The sequence below is a fragment of the Rhincodon typus genome, chromosome 7, assembly GCF_021869965.1.
Source record: "Rhincodon typus isolate 14 chromosome 7, sRhiTyp1.1, whole genome shotgun sequence".
In the NCBI taxonomy this organism is placed as follows: domain Eukaryota; kingdom Metazoa; phylum Chordata; class Chondrichthyes; order Orectolobiformes; family Rhincodontidae; genus Rhincodon; species Rhincodon typus.
Window position 1 is genome coordinate 25,281,381 of NC_063338.1, and position 17,031 is coordinate 25,298,411.

The 17,031-nt window shown below is 40.2% G+C and overlaps 1 protein-coding gene across 5 annotated transcripts in view; it reads left to right on the plus strand.

The window, feature by feature from the left end:
* The window catches only part of LOC109915947 (diacylglycerol kinase beta), a 409,322-nt gene extending 400,855 nt beyond the window's left edge, over positions 1-8,467 (plus strand). For 3 of the 5 annotated variants that reach the window (XM_048599391.1, XM_048599392.1, XM_048599393.1), the window contains 3 exons: positions 2,521-2,641; positions 2,866-2,926; positions 7,007-8,457. In XM_048599391.1, the coding sequence (XP_048455348.1) occupies positions 2,521-2,641; positions 2,866-2,926; positions 7,007-7,105 (281 nt within the window). In that variant the 3' untranslated portion in view covers positions 7,106-8,457. Of the gene's footprint in view, positions 1-2,520; positions 2,642-2,865; positions 2,927-7,006 lie in introns of all 5 variants that reach the window. The other 2 variants (XM_048599394.1, XM_048599389.1) reach the window with 1 other exon arrangement.
* The last annotated feature ends 8,564 nt before the right edge of the window (positions 8,468-17,031 follow it).

The following is a 17,031-nucleotide window of genomic DNA, read 5'->3' on the forward strand; positions in this document are numbered from 1 at the left end:
TCTGAAGAAGGGTCTAGGCCCGAAACGTCAGCCTTCCTGCTCCTCTGATGCTGCTTGGCCTGCCGTGTTCATCCAGTTCTGCACCTTGTTATCTCAGATTCTCCAGCATCTGCAGTTCCTGCTATCTCTGAATTTATCAGGGGCTGTCTTATATCTCTTGGCCCAGCTCTGGATTCCCACACAGGCAGGAGCATTTTCTCCTTGTCTATGCGTAGTCCCTTGAGTGAAATCCAGGGACTCTCATACACTGACCTGCACAGCCTTTGAATGAAATGTTACACCAAAGTGCTGTCTCTCTGTCCAAAATTGTTAAAGATCTCATGGCACTGATTGAGGAAGAATAAGTGCTCTTTTGGTGTCCTCCTCCCTCAGGCTTCACCAAAAACTAATCATTCATCGTATTTCCTACTTTTGGACCTCAATGTATTTACTTACCCAACACTACTGAATACATTGTGAAAGTAATTTGTGGTATGTCAGGTACCTTAGGACATCTTAAGGACCTGAAAGGATGCTATATAAATGCAAGTTCTTTCTTTAATGGAGATTGACGGCAACAAAAACAATAAGCTTACCTCATCCCCATCCAAAACACACCTTTCAAATGTTATTTTAGTTTCCCTTTAAAGATTTGAGGTGAATGTTTTTCTGAACCATTCTAATGTGCTCCTGACCTGAGTCCCATATTCTATCGTCTGTAAGCTTGCACCAAATCCTATTCACCTGACACGCTCATGATTACTGACCTACGGTGACCCCTATTTAAGCAAACCTCCTATGGCTTTCTCAGTCCCTGTCTCTCTGTGATATCCCCCAGCCCTAAAACCTCCAAGATACCTGCAGTCCTCTAATTGTGGTCTCTCAACTTGTTAGCACAGATATAAGGAAGATGTTTGCATTTGTGGAGGGTCCAAAAAACCAGGTTCCACAAATAAAAGATAACCACTATTAAATCCAATACAAGATTCAAAAGAAACTTACTTGCTAAGAGGATGGTGAGAATGTGGAGCCCGTTACTATCTGAGGTGTTTCAGATGGTTGAATGGATGCAATTACATAAGGGAGAAAGAAATACACGGATTCATTAACATTGGGGGGTGGTGGGGTATGAAATAGAATGGGCAGTGAGATATGTCGATCAGAAGGACAAATACAGACCAGTTATGTGCTGAGTGGCCAGTCTCTGTGCTGTAAATTCTAAGTAAACACTGGTGGGCATTGTTGTGAGTCAAAAATTGCAGCTTATTTTTCCTAGAACTTTAACACAATTGACAATGGAATGCCTGGAATGTAGCTATAATGATCCAACTTGTATTTCTTCTTGTAAAAATGCATAGTGCTTGCTGCTGCTTATTCAGACAGACCCAACCCTGATTGTTGAGGCTGTTAGAGCTTGATGATCAAGAAAACAGCAATTTTCTCAAAATGCCATTGTATCTTGAACATCTTTGCCATTTGAGTGTAGTTTTTCTAAGCTGAGCTTTTGTAAGTAATTGCAGTTCAATGAATGTTTTGGTATTTGACCTTGGCGTAAGGAAAACCTTTCAATAATTGCAGTTTTCACTAAGGTTGAAATGTGACTGTCACAGCAGGATAGACAGATGTTAATAACTGATGGCTTCCTGTTGGCCTTCAGAATCTATGCTTCGTTCGGTTGGGAGCTGAAACTTGCAGCTTTGGCTTAGCAGATAAATAGGTTATTTTGTTCATGGGATTTAATGAAGAGATACAGTTCCTTGTCATCTTGATTTTCCCTAACTGCCAAAACATTTCCACTTTTTGGCTGATGCCACACAACACATTGTTCATAAAATGGAGCTGGAAGCCAGTGCCACTGGTTAGGTGCTGGAACACAATATGCCACTCCACAGCACATTCGCAAATCCATTAATAATTTGATTCTTCTGAATGGAGGTATGAGACTGCAGAAAAACGGTTTACTCCAGCTATGTTACTTTCAAGCTAAAATATTATACATCAGGTACGATAAAATGTTCTCCTCATTCTGAAGCTTTTGCCAATGATTATAAACCTGTTCCCTGTCTACTGACCTTCCTGCCAATGCACCTTGTTTCTCCCAAAAAGACTCTGCTTTTATTTTCTAAGCACACTTTCAAATTCAACTTAGAGCCAGAGCAGTATTAATCGCAGCAATCAATGCAGGAGTGTAAATGAACCTACATCACATAAAGCCATGACACCAAATATTGTTGGTACAGTGCATTATGGCACAGGTTGCACATTGTTTTTATGGAGCAAGTATTATCCACAGAAATAAATAAATGACTTAAATTTTATGAATCAGGAAAACTATCCTGATATATATTTAAAGGTACATAATACAGTTGCTTCTCACGGGGGCAACAATGTGGAGAAAGCTGTAGTTGGGAAGTAGGTCTTCGCCTGTAGAGAAACATTTGTCATCACTTTAGCACAATTTGCACAAAAATGTGTGTCATGCTGAAATCTCACTGTCAAAGTCTGCAGAAGGAGCTGAATTTTTCTTTTCATTTGTTTCAGCCTTCAGTGATCAGTTGCTTGAGGTTGTTGGCCTTGAAGGTGCCATGGAAATGGGGCAGATTTACACCGGACTGAAAAGTGCTGGGAAGCGCCTGGCTCAGTGTTCCTGCGTCACTCTCAGGTAGTTATTCAAATTTATTGCTTACCCATTAACCTGCAGAGCAAATGATTCAGATACAATGATACCATTTGAACATTTACTGAAACCTGTGTTATTTCTCCCCACCCCCAACAAGTACCCCACAATATCACCATTGTTCTAGCTATAATCAACCTGGAATCTGTGCATAACACCGAAAAGTCCTGCTTTGAATGCAAATCTAACTATGGGTAATTTATTTGCAGAACAACCAAGCTGCTGCCTATGCAGATTGATGGGGAGCCCTGGATGCAACCACCTTGCACTGTGAGTATAATTTTACCTATTTCTGTGGTTGCGCTGATGTGTGACACTCCATCAGCACGTCACCTTTCTCCTAATACTCATTATGTTCTAATTCTCAATAGTAATTTGTGATACTTGATATTTAGTTGTAAAAAAAAACACCAACACCAAACCATTTTGGGGCAGGATATTTCTTGGGACCTGGAAAACTGAGATGGGGACTACTGAAAGAACCATAGGCTGTAATAGACAATAAATAAATGAGAAAGAGGCAACTGGCTAGTTGGCTTCAATGGATTCTTGATGAGCTGGATAGATGTAGCATCCTATCTTGACATAAACGGCCTGGATGTGGAACAGAGAAAGGGAGCGAAGCAGTTTTTAAATCCAACCCCCAACTCTGCTTCCCTCCCTGGGACCAAGAGAGTGTAGCACTCGAAATTTAACTCTTGGGTTTGAAAATATGTTATGAACCTACATGGCAATCATGAAATACCTTGTCAAAACCTTTCTTCCTTCAGTTTCCAGTTTGTTTCTGCCATAAACAGACACGTAGATAAGTTTGTTGCATATTTGATAGTGTGTGAAAGTTTGTAAATTCAGGCACCACTCCAGAGACATAATAAAGACTGACTCTTCAGTGCAAAGCTGAGAATCCACTTTATTGATGAGAAATTAATCAAGTGCAATCAATTAAAAAAAGAACCCTGAGGGTTATTAAATATCGAACACAATGAGAAAAACAGGACTGTGCCATTTCTTGACCAACATTCCTCCCTGAAGCAACAACACTAAAAAAAGTAGATTAAACGGGCCTTTCATCCTGTTGTGGGACCTTGCTGTACATGAGGATTGCTGGGTCGGCATAAGAACAATGAATTATAATGACTCTCAAGCACTATAGACATTCGGAGATTCCAAAAAGATTTTCTATAAATGCAAGTAGTTTTTATCTTTCCCACAGCGTTAACCATTTGCTGGGATATAAGTCCATGGTGGGGCTTCTGTGGGAGGAGCTCGATTTAACTTTCAGGTTAAGGACGAGAAAGTCAAGCCAGGGTTCCTGACCTGATGGTTATTAACAAACCTTGTTTGGATGCTTAGTACTAGGCTTAGCTGCAACAGCCACAGTTGAATAGTCTGATCCCCAACAATAAACATTTAGCATGAACAATGGTCACTTGGGTGGTCAGTGTCACTGGAACAGTGTAAAGAGTCTGCACGTTTAGGTGGGCAGCATATTTGTGAGACAGATAAAAGCAACTATTTCCCCAGTTTAACAACCTCACAAAATCCCAGAGATTGTCAAGATCTTTGAATATCTGTGCCAAGAGAAATTAAAGCATAAAGAATAATGGTGGACAGAATAAAAGCCTTGTATTACTGAAACAAAACCAAAAAAATTAGATACTAGGGTTGGAAGAAATATCAGATAAAAAAAGTCACGAATACAGTTAGCAGCTCAGAATACTGTCAGGATGCATTCAAACTGCTCCAGCTGTTGAAATTCTTAGTCAATAAAGATCTTGAAATTTGTGGGTGACCTGCCTTGAAAAAATGAGTGTTCACCTTCATTTCAGCAGCCACAGCTTCCTCTGTTCTCTGGATATCTGTCAACTCTTTCACTGATGACCAATAATAGAACATGTCTGTGGGTGGGGGAAATCTGCATATCAGACTATTGAAAAATCTCATGAAACAGTGTGTATAACTCCTGGGAGGGACAAAGATGTCACACATACTTACCTATTGAAAGTATTGGCTTTCTTTAGTCAGATGAGGAGTAAAATTCAGCATCAGCAGGGTGAAGAAAACTGTGATGGAAGATCATCTGTCCAATTTCATCGATTCCCACAGGGAATAAGTGTAATTAAAATTGAGCAGCAACCTTTTAAAATATCAAGTCCTATGCTTTGTTTTACGGTGGGTAGTGAAAGTTGCTTTTCATGCAAGTGTAATTTTTTAGTTTTATAAGGACTTGCCAATGTAACTTTCTTTAAACATTTCACTGTCTCTTTTTTTTAAAGCAAAGTTATATTTAATCCCCAATTTTGGATTGCTGTTAGTCCGAGCAACCTGTTCCCAGATTTCTGCCAAATCTGGTCTGGATCTGACCACTAGAACATGTGCAGGAGTAGCCCTGGTGTGCAGGGAAGGAGTTTTACCATCTGCTCAGTGCTGCACCTTGCTGGCATGCTCAAGGTCGGGAATTACCATGTGAGGAATAGTCAGCTTTAACCCATTAGCCATCACTCCACAAGTAGCATATCAAGGAGTTTGGTGATTCCATCAGTTTAATGCAGCACGAAAGAAATTGATCAGTGGCAAATGGTGTGGGCTGGGAATTAGAAACGCTAATTGGTGCATTTAGAAGTTCCACTGTAGGCTGCCAAGGCTGTGGACCAAGAGACAGAATTATAAATTGTCCTTGGCCACTTATCTGCTATCTCTATCAACTACCTTTCATTAACAAGGTGGTCATGAATAGTGGTTGGGGCTATGAAAATATTTCTGATCCTCTCCTTTGAGAATAATACCTTCCCTCCCCTTAAATACCCCATTCCAAATAAATGGAAAACTGTTGGAACAAAAATGCTATTGTATTGCTGCAACATCTGCACAGACTCTTCTTTTTATCTTTTCCATTTGTTACCAGCTAACAATTGGATTATTTTAGTAAATTAAAGTACAGACATATGGTTGAAATATTGTTCTTTTCCAAAGCAGTAGCTTTTGGAAATAAACAAGAATGGAACAGCAGTGCTTCTGTAACTGGAAACCAATTGGTAGCTCCCAGACTACTGGTTACAGCCCTTGCTATAGTGAAAATGGGGTCTGTTTGAACTCAGCATCGAGGTGAGGTTTTCCTCATTTTTGAGCGGCACCTCAGACCATCCTTTTCCCTACCAGTGAAAGTGGCATCTATCAGAACTGGGGAAGATCTCAATGAGTTACAACAGAGTAGATGTGGAAAAAATGTTTCCTATTTTGGGAAAATTTAGAATTAGGGATCACCATTTGAAAATAAGGAATCATCCATTTAAGACAGAGATGAGGATTTTTTTTCCTTCAGAGGGTCAACAGGGTCATTAGGGATACTTTTCCTCAAAGGATTGTAGAAGAAGTCTTTGAACACTTTAGGACAAAGGTGGATAGGTGCTTGATCAGCAAGGACATAAAGATTCAGAGATAGCAAGAACTGCAGATGCTGGAGTCAGAGTCAATACATTGTGGAGCTGGAGGGACGCAGCAGATCAGGCAGTATCAGAGGAGCAGGAAAGTCGACACTTCGCATCGGGACTCTTCAGAAGGGTGCTGATCCGAAACATCAACTTTCCTGCTCCCTTGATACTGCCAGGACATAAAGAGTTATTGGGGCAGATGGAAATGTGGGATATGGAGTGTGGAATCAGATAGCTATGATTTTATTAAATGGCAAAGCAAGTTTGAGGGGGACCACTTCTCCCAATTCGTATGTTCCTAGGTGCAACACAATAGCCTGAATTGGCAGAGTTCATAATCTGGAAATAAAAAAGAAATAAAATCAATCCCATCAGTATAAGGATTACATGAATTTTCTATATTTTCATTCAGAATGTAACCTTATGTCTTACTAAATCCTTGTTCTATTAATATTTTTTCTCCTCTGTCATTCACATCCTTTAACAAAGTGAAATCTACACATTTTTTTATCCAGTTCAAATCCAAACTCAATTTGGAATGGAGGGAATAGGATTAGATGAGAGAAAGAGGAAGGAATGTTTTTACATAAAGTTCAAATTAATAAAGTCGTAATAGTCTCAGAAAACTGCTCTCGCCTTAGAGAGAGACAACTAGTGGTGAATTTAACCTGAGGATCACCACACCTTGGGTGAGGTTGAGAAGACAGGACCTTCCTGGTGACCTGAGCCACTGCTGAAATTAGTATCACTCTGCCATTCACAAACCAGCAGTCTAGTTTGAATGAATCGCTTTACTTGATAAGCATGATCTTGTATTTTAACCCAATGCTTCACTTGTGAAAAGTAAAGCATGAAAATAAAGCATTGGTTAACCAATACTGATTTTAAGGCTTGTCAATTTCTGAATTTTATTTTCCAGATCAAAATTACACACAGAAACCAGGTACCCATGCTCTTGGGGCCTCCTGCAAAGGCAAGTTTACTTTTCTGGAAAAGAAGAAACTGCAGCAGAGATTAATCATGCAGCACTATGTAACAGCAGATAATTATAATGTTACAAGGAAGTTCTCTGGACAAATCAGTGCTTTCTTTTTACTTTGGATTGTTTATTTTTACTCTACCTTTGTAGCACAGAGTCTTTGGACTCACCATGTACAATAGCAACTGTGATTTGGACTTGAAGAAGATAACTTTGTACTATCTATTTTAAGTGAATCCATGAAGTGAAGTCGTAAGCTCTCTGAGAATGACTAGATATCAAGAAACAATTGTGTGTATGTCAGACCAAGAAGTTTCCATTTCCAAAGCTTTATTCTTGTGTCTTCTTAGGAACAGAATCCTCACAAAGTGGTGCAGTGCTTCATGATGTGATCCAGATTCACCAGTGCTACAATAATAAAATGATCCACTTCAGCTATCTCCTTCAGACCATGCACATTGCTGACCAGTGTCCCATTTATTTCATTAACCATCTGAGAACTGCAGGCAGTTCTTGGACGGCAAGAAGAGATTCACATTTTGGAATTGTGAATAGCACTAATGTTCTGGAACTGTGAGCCCCCTAGCTTGTACCCAGATTAAATAGCCCTTATTATCATGCCAAAAAAAATGACAATAACTAATGGTGAATCATTTCCTCTGCTGCGATTTCATTTGCATATCTGTAGAAAGAAATAGTAAACTACATTTAAATGGCTATATACCAATATTCCGCCTATTGGCAAGGACTGAGAAATCTATTAAGTAACATAGTTGTACTGACATTCAGAGAAAGCTGTGCTTAGAGGCCAGACTTGTGTGTACATGAATCATATACATGGTTGCAGATTATCATCGGTATTCAAGTTAAACCTATGCATCAGCACTGGTTGTGTTTACGTGTAGACTATCATTTTTGGTGTAGTATATTGGTGGCAAAGATAGGCTTGTGTGTTCTGTGTGTCAGTTTACAATCATCAGCCTTAACTATGTGTCTGGACAGAAAAGGTGCAATAATTATTAAAAAAAAAAAGTCTTAAATGGTTTAAAAAAAGCCAAATATATGTTTTTATATTCTTGTTTGCTAAATGTCAAAAGAAATGCCACTAAACACACTACTACAATGGTGAGGAGGTCCATTATCTATTTTGAATGTACTGTATAGCTGTTAGAAGATATTTACTTTTAGCTGTTTGAATAATTTAGAGTTTTGTTACCTGTACATTGTTAAAAGTTTGAAAGTTATGTAAAATAAAGTTTGCCTATGTAATGTTCTCCCTTGTCAATTGAATTGCTTTCTGCTGCTTGCAAGGTATTGTGTGGATCTGTTGTCTGCCATGTTTATATGTAACCTAAAATGGATATGGTTTTAAAAACAAATAAAAAAAAACAATCACATGATTCTTGCTGAATGTCATTATTATACTCCAAGCATATAATAAAACCTTCACATGTAATCAACTCAGAGATAGTAAGAACTGCCGATGCTGGAGTCAGAGATAACACAGTAGGCTAGGCAGCATCAGAGGAGCAGGAAAGCTGATGTTTCAGGTCAGGACCCTTCTTCAGATAAAATGAAGAAGGGTCCCCAACTGAAAAGTCAGCTTTCCTGCTCCTCTGATGCTGCCTGGTCTGCTGTGTTCCTCCGGCTCCACACTGTTATCTTTGCATATAATCAAGTTTTTTTTAACTAATGTGATGTCGTGTAAGACCAAAGATTATTTCTATATTACTTTTTGAAGTCATAGTGCTGACTGAATTTGTAAAAGATTCTACAAAGTAACTTTATAATATAAATGGAATCCTTTAAAGACAATATACGTCTCAATTTCTTGATAGCACAATATTGCTAATTTCTCCTCGAGTTAAGTCTGTAACAATGCTGTGGTTTTGATCTCTGGGTTGAATTTTCTCCTCTCCAGTGTGGCTTCAGCATTGGCGAGAAAGCTGGGAAAATATAGAGACAATAAAAATAGCAGATTCTTGATGTCAAAAAAAAATTCCCAATCTTCCTCTCCATCCATAAAAGGTGACTTCAGAATTTCACCAATGAGCCCATAATATTCTTATTTCTTTATATTTGCATCTCTCAGAACATTCCAGCTCACCTTTCCTCCGCTGAGAAACAAGGCAGAAAAATTTCTTAGCATGTAAATCAGTGCACTGATGGCAGCTACAGCTCACCGAATGCTTGTCCCAGTCATTGTGTAAGTGCTGCTTCATAAAAGCTGCATGCTGTGCAGTTACCATCCTCCGCACAGGTTTAGCATCAGCAAGCCACCCCATCTCTCCACACCATCGTGTCTGCTCTCAGACCAACGCTCATACTATTTCAGCCCTTCAAAACGTTGCTTTAGGGCCTGGGGACTTCGATCACTTGCGTACCTCTAAGTACTGTTTCCTATTATTCTTGCACTGTTTAAAATTGTTGGCTGAAATGAAAAAGGAATGACTTTTTAAAAAGTGTTTTAAAGGATTGCTGCATGTTTTGAAAATAAAGTAACCTAACACTCATGGCAAGCATTATGTAAATAGCTGTCTGATCAAGCAAAAATTGAAGTGGTTGCAGACAAACTGGAGCTGAGGAGATAAATTCAGATGGGGCTACACGTGGCATCAGAGAGTTGCTTGGTCCATGGATTAGTAATCACTTATCAATGCCTGCCAACAAAGGTATGATCGGTTCTTGGATAACTAAACAGCTTGGGGCTGGGAACATGATAGAGTGTGATTTGATGTCCAGCAGCACAGAAGCTGTTTTCCTGTTCTCTGCAATCAAAACCCATTTTAAAACCTGAAGAAAACTAGTTAATCTTTCCTTCAGAAGTCACTGTAAGCTGTGAATTTCAACTGGTCAATCGGATTCCTTTTATAAGTGAACCAGCCACCGGTGTGTCTTATAAACCAGTGGAAGCACCCAGAGAAAGGCAACTGTAAATCAATGTTCTGACCAGCAAAAGGATGATCGCAGCAATCTGTAAATGCGAACCATTGAAATGCCTCCCAGTTTTCCTTTGCCTATACCTGTGTGTATATGAGGGATTATAAAGGGATTATAGCTTTAAGTCATAATGTTATGTGCCAAATGTTTATAACTATTTACCTGTGGCTAGCATCTTAGTTACTTGTAATAAATAATCCTTCTTGTTAAGTAAAGAAACCTGGTCAGTGCTTTCTATCATCCTGCGTCTGAAAATCAGGTAAAAAAATTGGGGAATTGTTTACTTACTTAAAAATCTTTAACTTTTGTGCCAACTCCAGGAATAGTGGGTTTGATTTCCACTGTGCTACCCCAGTGAGTCGTGACATTCTGTCCCTGTGCACGAAGCAATCTGGCAGAAGTGCCTAGGGACTGACATGCACTTTGTGCATTTACACAGGATACTTTGCACTGACATGGGCACTTGCTTCTTAAGGCATTTAGCCTATTTTCTTAGCACTCACCTGACAGCTTACTCGGAGGCTGCCAGCCTCTCTCTACCTCATATTGCCTCTTTAGTGTTAATATCAACGCGCACTGTGTTAGCCACCAGTCTTTTCTGATAATGCCTCTTTACTTCTCTTATATGCTTTTTCACTTTCTAATCTAATTGTTGTGTATTCTGTTGTCTACCTGACATCCATTACATACATACTTCTTTAACTTGTTCTCCATTTCCTTTGTCACTCAGAGTTCTGGATTTGTTTGCCCTTTGAAAGAATATACCGTGACTGTACTCAAATCATCGCTTTGAAGGTAGCCCATTGTTCAGTTAGTTACATTGTTTTTTCCCGACCAACCTTTCCTTCCCGTCGATCCAGCCCAGCTCTGTTCTTGCCCTGTTGAAGTCACCATTTCTGATAATTTATACTTTGGATTGATCAATGTCATTTTCCACTGTTATCCTAAACCCAGGACCCTGGGGTGAATTTCATTCAGGTCAGCCAATTTATACATTTTCAATGATGCTGCATAATTTAATTTTGCCCTTCTGAATACATTTATCTCATCCAATATTTCTTCCTTGACTTAACAGTAATGTCTGCATCTTCCTTTTGTGATGACAGAGTATTAATTAAGAATCCCATATACATCGTCCCCTTAATACATTTACAAATCATATTTGAATTCACCTAGATTTTACTTGCCAAAACGTTTTAATGCCTTTGCTTTTGTCTCTGAATTTTCCTTTTACTACATTTTTCTTGACTTTCAGCAGTATTAAGCTCCCATTAACTGGCATAAGCAATACCTACCCTACCCCGTACAAGTATGAGAGTCAAGAAAGGGGCGAAAATGCAATTCAGACCACAAGCAGATCAGTCATTATGCCACTGAATGGTGGAGCTGGCTCAAAGGGCAGAATAGCCTACCCCCATGGGTCAAATTTGGGAATCTATTCTCTTTCTTGGAACAGATTTGTTCTTAATGTCTGTGTCCTCCTTATATACCTCCCACTGTTTTAACACCGATTTACCTTGTGGTAGCTCTTCCCAGTCCACTTTGGAACAATCACACCTCAGGTTTAATGAAGTTGGCTTGCCTCAATTAAAGACATGGTTGTCCAGGACAATGAAAAGCATCCTGGAGTACGTGCATGGCACATGGTGTTGTCAGGATAGAGGATATCTGACATCGACATACGTGATACTCTGTTAGACACAAGCTGGAAGTTAAGGAACTGGGCACCTCAGTGGTTAGCACTGCTCCCTCACAGCACCAAGGACCCAGGTTCGGTTCTCGCCTTGGCTGACTGTGTGGAGTTTGCACGTTCTCCCCTGTCTGTGGGTTTACCCTGGGTACTGCGGTTTCTTCCTACAGTCAAAAGATGTGCAGAGGTGGTGAACTGACCATGCTAAATTGTCTGTAGTGTCCAGGGATGCGCAAGCTAGGTGGATCAGCTAGGTAAATGTGGGTTTACGGAGATAGGATTGGGGCACTGGGTCTGGGTGGGATGCTCTTCAGAGAGTTGGTACAGACTTGATGGGTCAGTTGGCCTCTTTCTGCACTGTCGTTCCCACATCTCAAAGATGACATGTCTCTGTAAAGCAGCACACGTGTTTTCAAACTCATTCTGTACTATTGGTATGTTCTAGCAAAGCTTTGTATCTGCTCAAGGAATTCTGCAGCGATTAACTTCGCTCCTGAATCTCCAAAGCCTGTCCATGATCTTCAAGGCACAAGTCAGGAGTGTGATGGCACACTCCCCACTTGCCTGGATGAGTGCAGTTCTGACAACACTCAAGAAGCTTGGCATAAAGCAGTCTGCTTGATTGGCACCACATCCACAAAAATTCACTCCTGTCACCAGCATGATCTGTAGGCCTCACACACACCCGTGAATCTATGGGCATCAATGTTTGGTCTTGGTATTAGACTAAGTTACTGTTACCAGGTGAGGGAGAATTCCACACAAGGCCATTGTTAGAAGCTAGTTGTAAAAGACATTCAGTACCTGAAAGGATAATCTCCACCCATTGTAATAAAGAACTGGTCTTGGGAGGAGTGTCTTAACTGGTTCTGTACTTGCTACCAATGCTATGTAAGAATGTGTTTTAGTGGCTGCAAATGTGAGTGTACTCTTAAGTTGAGCCTGATGTTCATGAGACAATCCTGTACCTTTGTATGTGATACGGAAGCGAGTGTCACTATTTTATCTGGAAAAAATCCCTTGGTTGAAAGATTGGAAATGCAACCTTCTGACAGAGAATGGCCTGATGCAGGCAGAACTCTGCTCGAACTCGAAGGAACGTTGACAGCACTCTTACAATTTCGAGACCAATACTCTGTGGAACAGGCGTACAACATTTAGAAATCAACACTCACTTCTGAGCAGAAATGCATGCTTGGGTCTTAGAATTCTATGGTACATTGAAGACTCTCAAATAACTCAGAAGCCAGATACCCATGATCAACGTAACTTTACTCCATACGAGAAGACTTTAGAGGTCTCAGGTGATATGTTTGCCAAACCTAAGAGAAGGAAAATATACCACTTGAGATTAATTATGTCGGTGTCCAACAACTTTTCATGACAGAGTTCAGAAGGTACCACTAATTCCCCATGGGGTTTAAAGGAATTATTCAATTGTCTTCCAACCGTAATCAAGTCTTCAAAATGTAATTGCTGCATAGCCTTGTCATCACAACTACCAGGAGATAGTAATTGATTCTTGGTACAGTTAATGCAGCTGTTTAGATTATCATAGCAATGAACCTGTATGTATTTGGCTCATTACAGGCTGGAGCTAAAGATCCTAGCAACACCTCAGTTTATCACTCAAAATTGCATTGTAGGGGAGATCATTGAGGCTCTCCTTTCAAAATCCAGCCAAATACATTTCGCTCCTTCTCAGAGGCAAGCAGGTAAAGTTTTTTTTATTATTCATGCACGGGATTTGGTACACACTACTCCTACCGAGGGTCAAAAATCACATGACACCAGGTTTATTTGAAAACAAGCTTTTAGTGAGAGAGGTAATATCAGACACAGAATTTATAAGTAAAAGATCAAAGGTTCACACCATTGATGAGAATGTACTGAACAAACCTAAGATGCTGTGAAATCTTTAATCAGTAAGAAAGTTTTAATTGATTAGCACGTGTGTGTAAATCCCTGAATTCCTTTCAAGTCATGGTCCTGAGACAACTAAAGGTTTTATCAGTGTAAAAAAAAGAGGTGACAGTTTAGGTCAGATAATTCTTTTTAGGTGTGAGACCTTGTTTAGAATCTGGTTCAGACTGGTTCTGTTTCTAAAGTAGGAATTTATAAAACACGATATTGATTGACTGTCTATAAAATGTGTGCTTTTTGAACAAAATAAAATGTACCTGCAAATATGAAGTCTCTTCATCCAGCACTGACCAGGACAAATCTGGGGTCCAGTTCTTTGAGGTTGTTCAGTTGGAAGCTACTTTTACTGCCAGCAACATACTTAAAAAGTGAAGTGATTGATGTCAAGTCACTTACTTTACAAAACCTGTGCTGGGCAAAACCAGTTTTTAAAAAAAAAATTGGCAGTGTGAAAAAGCATTAAACCTAGACAGTTCTTTTCAAAACCATTGAAGACTTCATAATAATAAAAAAAAATACTCAAAGCTAAAAGCCTAAGGAATGAATATTTTATGTAGCAAGTCACATTCTGTTCACAGTAACCTTGCATTAGTATTGACATTCTTTATCTGCAATGCTGTGATCCCAATACTAAACCCTTGCATGCTGTCAACAGAAATGAGAGTGCAATCCATTGAATAATAGATAAATACTGAAGTGGACAGTGAGAAATATACTGCTCAAGAAAACCCCAAATCATCAACTTAATAAGGGAATTAAGTGAATGGGGATTGTGTAGTAAGTTGGAGTTTCAGTAGGAAGTCAGCTACGATCTTGATAGTCTGTGGAACAGCGTCAAAAAGGCCCCCCTTAAAGTTGCACACCTCAATTCCACATTCCTTCAGCCTCATATTTTCCAAAGAAAACAAACTCCAGACTATCCCATCTTTCCCGATTCCTAACATTCCCAAGCTAAGAGGGAATCCAAGTCAATCTCCTCTCGTGTCCTTCCGGTCCAATGTGATCACATCTTTCATGAAATACAGTGAACTGAACTCCACTCAGAACGTCAGCTGTGGCCTTTTTATTTAAATATACTGAAATCATTTTGGCTATCTTCCTGTAATCTAAAGCTTTCTTCCTCATTTTGTGAGCTGAGTTTTTTGTATTATCTGAAAACATCCTTAATTGTTCCCCTGTAATTCAATTTAAGTCAATGATACACAACATGATAAGCAAGGGACCTGGTGCTGACCCCTGAAAAACCTCATGAAAATATGCTTGCAGTAACAAAAACATCCAATTATTACCCTTCGCTCCTTCCACTGAAGCCATTTGGATGCTGCGTTACCTTGGATCCCATGAGTTTTTAACCTTTCTAACCAGTTTGCCATGTGGGACCATGGCACTAAACATGCTGCTATAATGAAGCCCACTCAAACCAGTAAGTTAAGTGAGGTGTGCGTGCGCGCGCACATTCTCGTATCACTTTCTTTTCTAGTTTTCTTGGATGGGATGGTGGAAGGTGACATGGTCCCAGGTATCTTTTTAATGAACTGTTTGGGGATGTTCAACAGCAGCCAGGGAATCCACAATTACATTTGCCTTCACTTCTTAAGGAAACTGCCTGACCTATTCTCAGCTGCCACCACAACTAAGCTGAAAAACACTAAACAATGGGAAGTGGAATCATACAGGGAAATCCATGATGTGTACTTTCAATTAATACTGCAAGAGGTGACGGACTCTGCTATTACACGATGACGTACTAGCATACAAACGCTCATTAAATGATTGAGAGAGCCTGACACCTCCGTCTGTCTTTCATGTAAAAATGCTGACTGACTTTAAATGTCCTCATTTTCTATTATTATTATTAAATGAAAATTGGTGATCAGGCACAACTTGTGGCATTTAAGCTTGATAGGCTGCAAGAAGGTTTCCATGCCAACTGCAGAGTCTCTATTTACACACGTTGTTACCAAGTCTCTTTTTTTTGCACTCCATGTCTGAGCATAGAGCAGGAAGTTATATGCTGCAGGAAAAATAATCTGTTTGTGGGTGAGTCAGTTCAAACGTTCCCCAACCTCAACAACAGCATTAAAATTAGGTTAACAAACATTAGGAACTCTGTCAGCACATTCATTACCAACATAATTATTAACAAGCAAAATTGCAAGTGTAGTCCCTAATTTGCACTGATGCAAGGTGAATTCAATCGGCTAGAAAAACATCTTCACAAAGGTTTAATCAAGTGAGGTTGAATGCTAAACTAATGTAGTCAATCTAAAATGGGGTGGAGCCTTAATAAAAGGAGGAAGTGCAGAAATAGGGTAGCACAGTGGCTCAGTGGTTAGCACTGCTACCTCACCATGCCAGGGTCCTGCGTTTGACTCCACCCTCAGGCGACTGTCTACAATTAAAAGTTCAGTGATGACCCGGAAGTCGTCCACTTGGTTCACTAATGCTGTTTAGGGAAGGAAATCCAGTGTGCATGTCTGACCTACATGTCACCCACAGTTCTGTGGTTGACTCTTAACTACCTTCTGAAATAACCCCAGCTAGCCAGATGGTCAACCTGGCATTGACATAACCAAACACAGCCCCCCCTCAATGTCGTCCTAGCTAGTGTCAAAATTGGGAGAGTTGTCCCATAGACTAGTCAAGCCTGACATAGTCATGGTCAAGGATTTATATCTTACAATGTCCCATATAACACCATTGCCATCCAGAGGTGGCAGCACAGTGGTATACAGTCAAGAGGGAGTTGCACCTCCTCAACATTGGGGTCTGGAGTCAAGGAGTCTCATGGTATCAGGACAAAAGCAGACAAAAAATCCTTCTAATTACCACGTACCGACCTCCCATGGCTGATGAATCAGTGTCCCTCCATTTTGAACAGTACATTGAGGAAGCACTAAGGGTGGTAAGGGTACAGAATGGACTCTGGACGGAAGCCTTCAATATCTGTAGTTAATTGCAGGGCCAATGACTGAGCTGGTTGAGTCCCACAGAACAGAGCTGTTAGGCTGCATCTGCAACAAGCAGTGAAGAAACCAACAAGAGGGAAAAACAACATAACCTCATCCTCACCAACCTGTCTGCTACAGATGCATCTGTCCATGACAGCATTAGTAAGAGTGACCAGCACACAGTTCTTGTGGTGATGAAGTCCCATCTTCACATTGAGAATTTCCTACATTGTGTAGGTGTGGCTGACAGGAGATCAGCAACAAGTGCTGAGCCCTGCCAGATAAGGCTGCTTCAGCCTTTGGTGAAAAGCAAGGGTGCTTCCTTCATGGACCTCCTTTTCCCATCAGAGGTGCCACCTCTCTCCGCTGGCTGTCTCTTGTACACCTAGCCTGTGCCCTGGCCCTAGGTCTTGGTGCTGCTGCTGGGATCAAAGATCCACTTGACTTATTAGATTTGCCAA